Source organism: Salvelinus alpinus, chromosome 10 (assembly GCF_045679555.1).
Source record: "Salvelinus alpinus chromosome 10, SLU_Salpinus.1, whole genome shotgun sequence".
In the NCBI taxonomy this organism is placed as follows: domain Eukaryota; kingdom Metazoa; phylum Chordata; class Actinopteri; order Salmoniformes; family Salmonidae; genus Salvelinus; species Salvelinus alpinus.
Window position 1 is genome coordinate 23,430,199 of NC_092095.1, and position 13,578 is coordinate 23,443,776.

Below are 13,578 nucleotides of genomic sequence, written 5' to 3' on the forward strand. Positions count from 1 at the left end.
CTAAAACCAATAGAAACGCATTGAATAACACATTCATAAATGTAAAAGAGGAGAGTAAATTTTTTTTAAAAATACTTACTCGACTACTGGAAATCCCTGTTATACTTCACTATACTTCAATCCTCTTTCTTTTTTTAACCAATAGATGCAGTGCAAACTTTTACTTCCAATATTTTAGAATGCAACCTGAATTTAATGACCAATTACCGATGTTCTTACTCTTCAAATGTTCAATTTTGCTTTGGTGGTGTGGGTTAAGCTGCTTTTGAATAATCTATTTTGCTCCTGGCCTTCTACTGTGGATGGTCTAAACACTGAGGACATACGGCACCTTTTTTCTAAGGGAACAATTTTAAACATCCCCACCGTGCATTAACTGACTCACCTGTGAGAAAACCGTGTTTGAAGTAGGATTGTAGGTACGGCGCCAAAGGCTCAGGCAGTTTCCCAGTCACCCATAACAGCCTCTAAACCAATGACAGATTGTCCAATAGGGGACCTTAACCAGAAGCAGGTTCCAATGGAGTCATTAAGGACCCCCCCCCCCCCCCCCGATGAAGTGTTGATTTCTCGTTTAGCTCCTGCAGCTTTATTTCCAGTCGACCTTGAACTGGAAGCCTCTGTGGGGTCAGATGGATATTTAGCAGGACAGGGACACATCAGTTACCGACCCCCGCTGCCCTCCAACTCGTGTTGACAGACAGGACACCTTCCTTCCCGCCGCTGGCTTTATTAAATCCAGACTGATGACCAGGAAAACGGATACCCCCCCACACGGATAAATATCCACACCCCCAACCCTTGGGGTTCCCATGGAAACGGAGTGCATGCCATGTTAGCTATGAAGCTTTTGGAAAACTCACCTCAGAAATGTAATAGGGAATGGAACCACTTAGGTCCTGAAGACTTAACATACCTCATATGAGCAGCACATGGACTGGCACCATATTCATTTTTCAAATTTTTCTGGACTCTCTTTATGTGGAGACATACCACATAACTGTAAAAAAGCTAACAGGAAATATCTATACCTTGCTGTTTCTGCCCTGTTCTCCAGGGAAAGCTTCACTAAGAGGCAGTGAGCAGTGCTTAGCCTGCAGTTGTCTTTCCGTTTTTTTTTGTTGGTGTTTGACCAAATAACTGTAATTTGATCCTGCAGGTTGCTAACCGAATTTGTTAAAGTAGGCAATCTCCAAGCACTTCGAACATTCAGGGTCCTCAGAGCATTGAAAACTATTTCAGTAATCCCAGGTAAGAGGGAGTCTCCCCTTGTGCTGCAGTGTTACCAAAAAATGGGTTACATTGTCTATCGTCCAGTCCACATACTGTTACTGTACTGTACATGCCCCTTCACCCTCTTCCTCCTCTCTGTCCAATCCAAAGCCATCCTCTCTGACCCTTGACCTCAATCCAAACCCTCCCCCCCTCCCCTATCTTCCAATCCCGGCCCATTCAACTGTTGTGTTTTGCCTGTCGTCGGTGCTTTGTCATTGTGTCTGCTTGACTTTCACTTGTTGCAGATATGTTACTGAGTTTGTGGACCTGGGCAATGTCTCAGCCTTACGGACGTTCAGAGTCCTACGAGCACTGAAAACTATCTCAGTCATCCCAGGTGAGAAGGGAGTTTCAAACACTAAGACACCACCCACCGTTGGAAGAACTAAACCCTGGCTACGTTCCAATATGTCTATACTAGCACCCTACTGTACTTAGGATGAAGCAATGTCTTGGGCTTGCACCCAAAGTGGCCTGCTAGTGTGGGTATTGGAACAGAGTCCCTTGTCATTCCCTTATTATTTCCGGTAATCAAACTAACCAGTGAGTGGAAATGAGACCTTTGAGTTTGGCAACTTGTGATTCAAAATGGAGGATTCTCACATTTTAGATTCTATTCTCATAGTTTGTTTTAAGTTGTATTAGGCTTATGTACGGGATACACATGGTTTACATCACCGTACGAAATGCGTACCTGCAGGTTCCTTCTCGACAACGCAACAACAATAAGAAATAAGAAAAGATAAGAATACAAACATAAAGTAAATGGGTCAAAAGAATATAATAAATATTTTAGCGTAAGTCTAATAAAGGAAGGCATAAATTATAGTCCAATATTAACACATGTATTGGGGAAGGGAGGGATGTGGGGGCAATGTATAACCTGAGCAGTAGAATAAGAGTCTGGTAGCAACCGTTGTGTTGGGACTTCAAATTCATTTTGTATTTAGATGTATGTATGCCATTCATTTATGAAAAATACAAATCTAGTTTCTTTCAAGGCGTAGTCATGCATCAATGCTTACGTCCACATCCTGTATGCAAACACTTCGCTATAGACATCAACATAGTGAATATATAGTCCACAGATAAAGTTTCAACATGACATCTGGCCTTAAGCCCAAGGATTATGTTACCTCGTTATCTGACTCAACAGGTCTCATTCACCCTTAGTGTTTAACAGGCATGGGTATAGTCAAATACCACTTTGTATGGTAATAATATCTCCATTCACAACAGACGCTCCCATAGGAAGCAGGTCATACAGTCCATTCAGAACGGATCTCTACTCAAATAGGACTAAATCCCTTGTTTTGATGAAACAGGTGTAGTACCCTTAGCAACATATAGTGCAGTATATTTCTGAGCAGGGCCCTTTATGTAAACCTACAGTGCACAACCTGTCCACTTGACCTGACCAGGGAAAAACCCTGGACCCTACTTTTTACTTTACGCTATAGAACCTAGACTCCTAGATTTACCTGGTGTGTCACATTGGGATGATCTGTACCATACAGTAGCTACCCGGTATCTACTCTGCGGGAGCTAACTTCCATCAGTCATGGCCCATGTATTCCACTTCTTCCTGTTATTGGGTGCTGTTGAGACACATGGTGCGTCAGGCTCTTCATGGCTGACCTCCTTTGGCCCACACCATCTTCTGGAAATGCCAGACTGGAAGTGACGGTTTAGAGACTGAATTCCTCTCTGTGTTCATACTGTACAGCAGTCTGGCCCCTCGCACTACCTTTAATCCAACACAAATCCTGGCCAAATAGGAATCAGGATAGTGAGGTAATAGCATAGGATCAGATAAGCCAAATATAGTTAGCTAGGGAAAAAATGCTAGAAAATCTTGGAAATGCTTTGGGCACATTCTGAGACAGAGTTGTCAGTCAAAATGTCAGTCAGTTAGTCAGTCAATTAGTCAGTTAGCCAGTCAGTCAGTTAGTTTGTCAGCAAGTCAGTCAGCCAGTCAGTTAGTTTGTCATCCAGTCAGTTAGTTTGTCAGCCAGACAGCCAGTCAGTCAGTTAGTTTGTCAGCAAGTCAGTCAGCCAGTCAGTTAGTTTGTCATCCAGTCAGTTAGTTTGTCAGCCAGACAGCCAGTCAGTCAGTTAGTTTGTCAGCAAGTCAGTCATCCAGTCAGTTAGTTCGTCAGCAAGTCAGTTAGTTTGTCAGCCAGCCAGTCAATCAGCCAGTCAGGCAGTCAGTCAGTTTGTCAGACAGTCAGTCAGTCAGCCAGTCAGCAATTCCGTTCAGTCAGTCAGTTAATTTGTCAGTCGGTTAGTTTGTCAGTCAGTCAGTTAGTTTGTTGGCCAGTAGGTTGGTTAGTTTCTCAGTCAGTCAGTTAGTTAGTTTGTCAGTCAGTCAGTCAGACAGTTAGTTTGTCAGCCAGTCAGTTAGTTTGTCAGCCAGTCAGTCAGCTAGTTTATCGGCCAGTCAATCAGCCAGTCAGTCATTCAGTCAGTTAGTTTGTCAGCCAGTCAGTCAGTCAGCCAATCAGCCAATTAGTTAGTTTGCCAGCCAGTTAGTCAGTCAGTCAGTTTGTCAGTCAGTCAGTTAGTTTGTCAGTCAGTCAACAAGTCAGTTAGTTTGTCAGCCAGTCAGTTAGTTTGTCAGCCAGCCAGTCAATCAGCCAGTCAGTCAGTCAGTTGGTTTGTCAGCCAGTCAATCAGCCAGTTAGTTTGTCAGTCAGTCAGCAAGTCAGTTAGTTTGTCAACCAGTTAGTTATTTTGTCAGCCAGTCAGTTAGTTTGTTAGCCAGTCAGTCAGTCAGTTGGTTTGTCAGCCAGTCAATCAGCCAGTTAGTTTGTTAGCCAGTCAGTTGTTTTGTCAGCCAGTCAGCAAGTCAGTTAGTTTGTCAACCAGTCAGTTGTTTTGTCAGCCAGTCAGCAAGTCAGTTAGTTTGTCAACCAGTCAGTTAGTTTGTCAGCCAGCCAGTCAGCCAGTTAGTTTGTCAACCAGTTATTTAGTCAGTTAGTTTGTCAGTCAGTCATTTAGTTTGTCAGCCAGCCAGTCAGTCAGTCAGCCAGTTAGTTTGTGAGACAGTTAGTCAGTCAGCCAGTCAGCAATTCCGTTCAGTCAGTCAGTTAATTTGTCAGTCGGTTAGTTTGTCAGTCAGTCAGTTAGTTTGCTAGCCAGTAGGTCGGTTAGTTTCTCAGTCAGTCAGTTAGTTAGTTTGTCAGCCAGCCAGTCAGTCAGCCAGTTAGTTTGTCATCCAGTTATTTAGTCAGTTAGTTTGTCAGTCAGTCAGTTAGTTTGTCAGCCAGCCAGTCAGTCAGTCAGTCAGTCAGCCAGTTAGTGTGTCAGCCAGTCAGTCAGTTAGTTTGTCAGCCAGGCAGTCAGTTACTCAGTTAGTTTGTCAGCTAGTCAGTTAGTTTGTCAGCCAGTCAGTCAATCAGTCTGTCAGTTAGTTTGTCAGCCTGCCAGTTCGTTTTTCAGCCAGTCATTTAGTTTGTCAGCCAGTCAGTTAGTTTGTCAGCCAATCAGTCAGCCAGTTAGTTTGTCAGCCAGTCAGTTAGTTTTCAGTCAGTCAGTCAGACAGTTAGTTTGTCAGCCAGCCAGTCAGTCAGCCAGTAAGTCAGTCATTATTTGGGAAGCGTCTGTTGTCAATGACCATACATTGTGAATTTTTCGGTGCATTTTTGATCTCTCGAAAAGAAACAAGACAATGTTTCTTTCTGTAGAGGTTAGTTCATTTTTGTTAGCTTTCTTTGTATTTTGAATGCTGTGTCGGTGTCTTCAGTTTCTGTGTGGCCTTCTTGCTTTTAATGTTCTGAATTTGTAACTGTACAGTTTATTGCATCCATGTCATGGTTAGTATTATTAGTGATGGGCACTGATATGAAAAATCAATATCAATATCAGTTGCATTTTTTCAAACCAATATCAAAGATTGCAACTGTATGGACTTAACTTCTACGGCTTTGTGAAATTCAGACAACTTCTTGCTTATTGCCCATTGGGCCAAGGGTGAATGTTCTGGGGGCCTAACCTAGCCAACCTGTTTGAACACAATGGGAAGCTCGTTGATGGCCCATCAGCAGGCAGTTATTCTAAGTTGAGAGCCTGTGAGAGGGCTTTGTGCCTGCAGAAACACTAATGTTTCCTCTTTTACATAAAAGTGTGGGTTAACAGCAAGGATAAGCCAATATCACGATGTGCCTTGCTCATATCGATTACGAACTATATTGATATCATATCGAATTATCGATATTGGTGCGCACCACTAATTATTATGGATAGTGAGTCGTTGTATTGTTCCTTACACAATTATTGTAATTTTTGTAACTTGTTATACAGTGTAATGCACTGTAGTTAAGTTACTGTAAACAAGCCCCACTATACAGTATGTAATTGTAAAAAGTAAGAGACCACTAACTTTCAGAATTTTTATAGTTATTTTTGTACATTTTTAAATTACATATACATAATAACCATTTTCAGTTATTAGATCTAAAACAGTTCCTTATGATTAGACAGAACTAGCTAATCAAAGATAGCTTCTATTTACCCTGTGTCCATTTCTATGACCATGTGTGTGCGTGCTGACCTATTGACCTTGTGCAGGCCTGAAGACCATTGTGGGTGCGCTGATCCAGTCGGTGAAGAAGCTGGCAGACGTGATGATCCTGACCGTGTTCTGCCTCAGTGTGTTTGCCCTCATTGGCCTGCAGCTCTTCATGGGTAACCTGCGGCAGAAGTGCGTCCGCAGCACAGCGCACTGCGTCAACAACACCCTCAACACCAACACCACCTTCTTCTGCAACAACCGGACGTGGCCCTCGCTCAAAGACTTCATCGCAGACGAAGGTGAGCGCTGTGCGTCAGTTAAACGCTGTTTAATAAATGAATGTATCATTTAGTTAAAAAGGCTGACCCTATTGAGCGCAAGTATCCCTTTTGCGAGAGAGACTTGTTGTATAGGGAGGCTTATGGCTAAATGCCCCCCAGGGTTAAACACCCACCCTCCTGTAATTTTCATCATTCCCTGGATGCTACTAGTCTTTCCCTGGATGCCACTAGTCTTTCCCTGGAGGCCACTAGTCTTTCCCTGGATGCCACTATTCTTTCCCTGGAGGCCACTAGTCTTTCCCTGGATGCCACTAGTCTTTCCCTGGATGCCACTAGTCTTTCCCTGGAGGCCACTAGTCTTTCCCTGGAGGCCACTAGTCTTTCCCTGGAGGCCACTAGTCTTTCCCTGGAGGCCACTAGTCTTTTCCTGGAGGCCACTAGACTTTCCCTGGAGGCCACTTGTCTTTCCCTGGAGGCCACTAGTCTTTCCCTGGAGGCTACTAGTCTTTCCCTGGAGGCCACTAGTCTTTCCCTGAAGGCCACTAGTCTTTCCCTGGAGGCCACTAGTCTTTCCCTGGAGGCCACTAGTCTTTCCCTGGATGCCTCTAGTCATGCTCAACTAAAAATGTAATCTGTCTCATCTCAGCTTTGTAGATCATCCCAACAAACAATATTGAGGTACATTGATCTAATATTTTGTCATTTAGAAAAAGTGATATTTATCTAATCTAATGAAGTTAGATCTATAAACGTTTCATATACAGTACCAGTCAAAAGTTTAGACACACCTACTCATTTGTTTTTACTATTTTCTACATTGTAGAATAATAGTAAAGACATCAAAACTATGAAATAACACATATCAAATCATGTAGTAACCAAAAAAGTGTTAAACAAATCCAAATATATTTTATATTTTAGATTCTTCAAAGTAGCCACCCATTGCCTTGATGACAGCTTTGGAAACTCTTGGCATTCTCTCAACCAGCTTCATGAGGTACACCTGGAATGCATTTAAATTAACAACTGTGCCTTGTTCAAATTTAATGTGTGGAATTTCTTTCCTTCTCAATGCGTTTGAGCCAATCAGTTGTGTTGTGGCAAGGTAGGGGTAGTATACAGAAGATAGCCCTATGTGGTAAAAGACCAAGTCCCTACTATGGCAAGAACAGCTCAAATAAGCAAAGAGAAACGACAGTCCATCATTACTTTAAGACGGAACATTTCAAGAACTTTGAAAGTTTCTTTGAGTGCAGTCGCAAAAACCATCAAGCGCTAGGATGAAACTGGCTCACACGAGGACCGCCACAGGAAAGGAAGACTCAGAGTTACCTCTGCTGCAGAGGATAAGTTCATTAGCGGTTACCAGCCTCAGAAATTGCAGCCCAAATAAATGCTTCACAGAGTTCAAGTAACAGACATTTCTCAACATCAACTGTTCAGAGGAGACTGCATGAATCAGGCCTTCATGGTCGAATTGCTGCAAAGAAACCACTACTAAAGGACACCAATAAGAAGAAGAGACTTGCTTGGGCCAAGAAACACGATCAATGGACATTAGACTGGTGGAAATCTGTCCTTTGGTCGATGAGTACAAATTTGAGATTTTTGGTTCCAACTGCCATGTCTTTGTGAGACGCAGAGTAGGTGAACGGATGATCTCTGCATGTGTGGTTCCCACCGTGAAGTATGGAGGAGGAGGTGTGATGGTGAGGGGGTGCTTTGCTGGTGACACTGTCTGTGATTTATTTAGAATTCTAGGCACACTTAACCAGCATGGCTACCACAGCATTCTTCAGCGATACGCTATCCCATCTGGTTTGAGCTTAGTGGGACTATCATTTGTTTTTCAACAGGACAATGATCCAATATACCTCCAGGCTGTGTAAGGACTATTTGACCAAGAAGGAGAGTGATGGAGTGCTCTATCAGATGACGTGGCCTTCACAATCACCCAACCTCAAGCCAATTGAGATGGTTTGGGATGAGTTGGACAGCAGGGTGAAGAAAAAGCAGCCAACAAGTGCTCTACATATGTGGAAACTCCTTCAAGATTATTGGAAAAGCATTCCAGGTGAATTTGGTTGAGAAAGTGCCAAGAGTGTGCAAAGCAGTCATCAAGGCAAAGGGTGGCTACTTTGAAGAATCTCAAATGTAAAATATATTTGTGTTTGTTAACACTTTTTTGGTTACAACATTATTCCATATGTGTTATTTCGTAGTTTTGATGTCTTCACTATTATTCTACAATGTAGAAAATAGTAGAAATAAAGAAAAACCCTTGAATGAGTAGGCGTGTCCAAAGGTAAAAACCATACTACAAAAAAACGAATTGTTTTTTTTTCACCAAACATTTTCCAATGTGTTGCTACAGAGAGGTCACACAGAGGCTGTGAAGTAAAGAAAGAATTCTGGGAAATGATGGTCAAGTGTAATTGAAGATACACAGCACAGCCATGTAACACGCCAGATTAAATAATTTTTGAGAGCAAATTCCAGACCCCTCGTCTATTGGAGATTTCCTGTACTCGATAGCTTTTTGCCAAAAATTTGAATACTCTATATTCCCTGTCACTGACACAATGTAATTAGACATATGCAATAGCGTGGGCCTGCCTCAAGTTTTGGTGATGTTGAGCTTTTACTCAAGGCTACGTGTGTTAGTAACGTGTGATATGATATGTGAAGTATCCTCGAAATATGAAAAAATTAACAACACTAGAGCAGTAGATTATATGTTAGTGTATAAGATTAACATGCTGTAATATAGACCTGGTTTCAAACAATATTTGAAATCTTTCAAATACTCTCAGTTTTTGCTTTAACCTGCTTGGAGTGCCACTTGGACAGAGTTTGCACTTTTGGGACTCTTCCATTGATTCCATTGCGCCAGCCAAGCTTAATCAAACACAGGTAAAGTATTTGAACGATTTCAACTAGTTGAACCCAGGTCTGGCTCACATGCTGTTGTAGTGATTGATGTTTCTTAACTGCACTAATATGGTCATGTTGTTGGTCGTGGGTCTCTTAGCTTTGCGTAAGTCTCACAGTTGTTGTGTGACAGTGACGTCAACCAAACGTTACATGCAGCCATAGCGTAACATGTTTACAGAGGATAATGTGTATCCTAGAAAACGGCTCACACAGCAGTTGTTTGAGGCTCATTATGGACACACAGGACATGGCAGTGTTCTGTTCCATTGTCCTCTGTACTGTACTATCCAAACAGGCAATAACAGAGACAGCCCTGCAGCGATGGGACTACTAGGGTCCACCCTCACCAACACAAATCATTGCGTGCTAACCTTTGCTGCACAACACTGATGTGGAACAGATGTTTAAATGGACTGACGTTCCTCTAATGGTGAATGATTGTCACCTGACGAGACCGCATGACGCCTGACCATCATGATGTAATGACAGTAAACACCACTGCCAAACAAACAAGGCAAAAACAAAGAACAGCTCAATATTGTTTCCTGAGATTACATCTATAATTTTTTCTTTAACACAGCAACGATGTATAGCTCATTTAAAAAAAACAGACTTGTCAAAATGTAAGACTCATCTTTTTTTGTGGGAGTCGGCAGCAACACAGTTACTGGGTTCTAGTATGCTATTCATTCATTCACCCCCCCTTCAACTTCAAGCAGGCTCCGCTATACATCACCTTAAAAATATGTAAAATGTCCTAGGAAGGCTACTGGTCCCTAAAAGCTCGGGTGAAACACAAAACGACAACATTTTCTTAATTTGATAAATGATTAAAATCCTACATCCAGTGGGTTATTTAAGGGTGGGCTGATTTGAGATCAGTGATTAATATAATACAGTCAATAAACAACTTTCCCCAAGCAGGGCAGGCTGCCTTTTCAGGACTAGGAGTTCTGGTCATAAGGTACCATTGAAATACTTTTAACCTTGAGATACTAATGCTTTTGGGCACATTCAGCAATACTGGGGCAATGTAATCAAAAAAAAATATATCTTTCTCCCTTTTTCAGACAACTACTACAAAGTGGAGGGAGCTAAGGATGCCTTAATATGTGGGGACGGGAGTGATGCTGGGTAAGTGACACTGCTCTTTCTCCTCGTTCTATTGCTATAGAAAATGTCAGTGAACAATAGCCAATAATTATGAATGTGCATCACTGTGAAGATAGGTTAGTACCATTCTGTATGTGCTGTAGCCAGCTCCCCTCTTGTTGATCTTGTTTGGCATGGTAAGGAACAAAAACAGAGAAGGGTTGGCGAAATACCAAACACACCAGACCACCAGGCTAGTGTGACGGTGGCTTGTACTGTATATGGTTTAACAATAGCCTCATGATCCATAGCCTCATGAACCTTAGCCTCATGTTGCATCCTCTAGTCTAGTACATGCTGTTGAGCAGTACCAGAGGATGTCACAAAGGGGCCCTGAGGTTAGGGTTTAGGTGGCTGAGATGATGCCTGTCGCTGTGTGGCTAAGTCAACAGAGATAGCCTGGCTCTGAGGGTGTGAGTCAGCAAGACGGAGTGATGGCGACTGATGGTGACTCAGCTGCCCTCAGGCTGTAGAGAGAAGACACCATGGGCTTATCAACCACCATCCATCCTGTGAGAGCCAATAGGCTTTAACAAGCGAGTGGGCCTTGACAGTGACTTTAACTATGGTTGAGTTGCTAATATGCCAGAATTGGTTTCCTCAAACTATGCTTGATGAGTAACCTTGCATTGGACGGGAAGACGTGTTAGCACTAATGTGTGCTTAGGCTTTAGCTCAGAGGGATAATACGTTTTTGAGTCATGCGGATTGACACTGGTGCGCTACACAGTAGGCTTGCAGGTCCAAGATGAACCGAATCCCACAGGTTTTTGTAGATATTTTTGCTGTCATGATGCGTGCACCCCAAGTTATTATAGCACAGTTTGAGTAATGTGGATAGAAGTAAGCCGAGCTACGCCTCTCCCGAGCCCATTGAGGAGATGCAAAGATGAGCCAAGCGACCTAATTCGGTGAGAAAACAGGGTAATAAAATATGCTTTTAGCCATACCACCCTGGACACGCCTGTTCAGGGTTGGGCTTGGTTAGTACTGGGACGGGAGACTGCCTGGAGAGACTGCCTGGAAAAAATGATAATATATATACAGTACCAGTCAAAAGTTTGGACACACCTACTCATTCAAGGGTTTTTCTTTATTTTTACTATTACCTACATTGTAATAGTGAAGACATCAAAACTATGAAATAACACATATGGAATCATGTTGTAACCAAAAAAGTGTAAAAACAAATCAAAATATATTTTATATTTGAGATTCTTCAAAGTAGCCAGCCTTTGCCTTGATGACAGCTTTGCACACTTTTGGCATTCTCTCAACCAGCTTCACCTGGAATTCTTTTCCAACCGTCTTGAAGGAGTTCTCACATATGCTGAGCACTTGTTGCTGAGCACTTGTTGGCTGCTTTTCCTTCAGTCCACGGTCCAACTCATCCCAAACCATCTCAATTGGCTTGAGGTCAGGTGATTGTGGATTGTGGAGGCCATCCACAACACTTTTTTGGTTACTACATGATTTCATATGTGTTATTTCATAGTTTTGATGTCTTCACTATTATTCTACAACGTAGAAAATAGTACAAAATATGGAAAAACCTTGAATAAGTAGGTGTGTCCAAACTTTTGACTGGTACTGTATATATAAAAGAAGTAAGCCCAGCTTATAAATAGTCATTTAGTTTAACTAATAACTTTGGTGTGTGTCACTTTAACATTGGATAATCTTTAAGGATTGGGTCCAATTTTTAAAAAATAATAATATCTCAGAAAATAATGGTCAATTTACAATTCCTGAATATATCTCTCACATTCACTGAAGTGAAACGACATTGACCTAGACCCAAAACTGATGTATTCTGGACCAAGATTTGGAATGACGAGGGGATGTATTTTAGACTGAGATGGGAATGGCAATTGGGAGAACATGCATGTTGCATGGCTGGGGGTAAATCACCAAACGTGTCGGCTCATCACCCTGGCCATGAATGTGACATGCTAGTACACGGCGGCCCTCTGGATGACAGTATGACGGGTTGAGCCATGGGAGACTGCAGTTAGCATATCAACATGTAACCTCTGACATCAATTGTGTACTGTGTACATTTTAGGACACCCAGTGGCAATTGTATCCACAGAAAAGAAGGCGAGCCTGAACACAACTACACTGAGTATGCAACAGTGAAAAATGTGTCCATGAAGTGTGGCATCTTTCTTAGCCATTAAGCAACAACATGATAGTCACTTTCAGGAAGGATAAAGGGGGCATCTTTAATATTCATCAAGTTAACATCAGATGGCAACTTTCCCAATCATTCTATTGTTGTTCTGAGACATTCTGAATCCCATTCTCAGCCCAACTACTCATCAAATGAATGTACTTTACATAGACATGGAATTAATGAATGCCCTCAACACTAGCATGACCCGTCCTGCCAACGCTCTAATCCTGTAACGCCAAGTGATTTTGGAGCAATGGGCAGGAGTGGCAGGAGAGTAGTCCCAGGGCTAAGATCTAGGGTTTTACAAAGTAAATAATACCCATCTGTATTCTGTTGGGTGCCAAGCTCTAATGTGCCCCACGGTTTCCATTTTGCTCCAACCACAAACACAGACAAAATAGTCCCCACTTTCAATTTAATCTCCTACTTTTATACTTACAAAATAATTATGGAAAATGAATACCAATGACATTTCATCCATGTCTTTTCCAGGAACTCACACAGGCAATCACACAGGCAGTCTCCATCAAATTCAAGCCTCTACCAATGCCCTCAATGTCACGTGATGCTAGCTCATGCTTTCAACACCCTCCCACCCCAAATGGTTAAAAAATGATATTTAAAAAGCTGCTGTAATTGATACCGTGATATTTCAACATTCTAATCTTCCATCCCCCCTCTTTTCTTAAAAAAAATTCCTGTGAGACTGGGAATCTATTGAAGATGTAATGGAAAGTAGGAAAGACATATGGGTTGTGTGTTATTGCCTAAAGGGAGAGCAGAGTAATGGTCCCTTGGGGTGAGTTATGGCAGGCTGGGGACACGGTAAATGTAACATCTGCCTCCAGCCACACGGAGACAAAGGACATATTTGTCTGTCTCTCTGAGAGATAACAGCCAATCCAATCGCACGCTCCAGCTTGTGTCCACGAATGATAAAACAGCCAGGCTCCAAGCTTTGTCTGTTTGGTGCATGGTGATTGGTCAGCAAACTCCAAAGCTCTGATTTATGCAGCGTTCAAGTACTAGTTGGAACTAGGAAACTCCGACTTGCTAACTGGTTGTAGTTATATATGTTCCACGTTCAACCAGTTAGCAAGTCGGAAATGATCAAATTTTCTAGTTCCGACTAGCACGTGAACACGGCATAAATCAGCTTTGAAGTTTGGTGACCAATTAGTCGGTATATTTTAGCCATTGATTCAAAAATATATATATTTTATAATTTTATCCCCAATTTCGTGGTA

General features: G+C 42.2%; 1 protein-coding gene and 1 long non-coding RNA gene across 4 annotated transcripts in view; one reads left to right on the forward strand and one right to left on the reverse strand.

Moving 5' to 3' along the window:
* scn5lab (sodium channel, voltage gated, type V-like, alpha b) overlaps window positions 1-13,578 on the forward strand; it is a 198,732-nt gene that overhangs the window by 65,033 nt on the left and 120,121 nt on the right. For all 3 annotated transcript variants that reach the window (XM_071328506.1, XM_071328503.1, XM_071328505.1), the window contains 3 exons: window positions 1,521-1,612; window positions 5,845-6,087; window positions 10,074-10,137. In XM_071328506.1, the coding sequence (XP_071184607.1) occupies window positions 1,521-1,612; window positions 5,845-6,087; window positions 10,074-10,137 (399 nt within the window). The remainder of the gene's footprint in view (window positions 1-1,520; window positions 1,613-5,844; window positions 6,088-10,073; window positions 10,138-13,578) is intronic.
* The window catches only part of LOC139531743 (uncharacterized), a 47,937-nt gene that overhangs the window by 30,664 nt on the left and 3,695 nt on the right, over window positions 1-13,578 (reverse strand). The window contains exon 2 of the long non-coding RNA XR_011666422.1: window positions 5,828-5,966. This is a non-coding gene — a long non-coding RNA (uncharacterized lncRNA). The remainder of the gene's footprint in view (window positions 1-5,827; window positions 5,967-13,578) is intronic.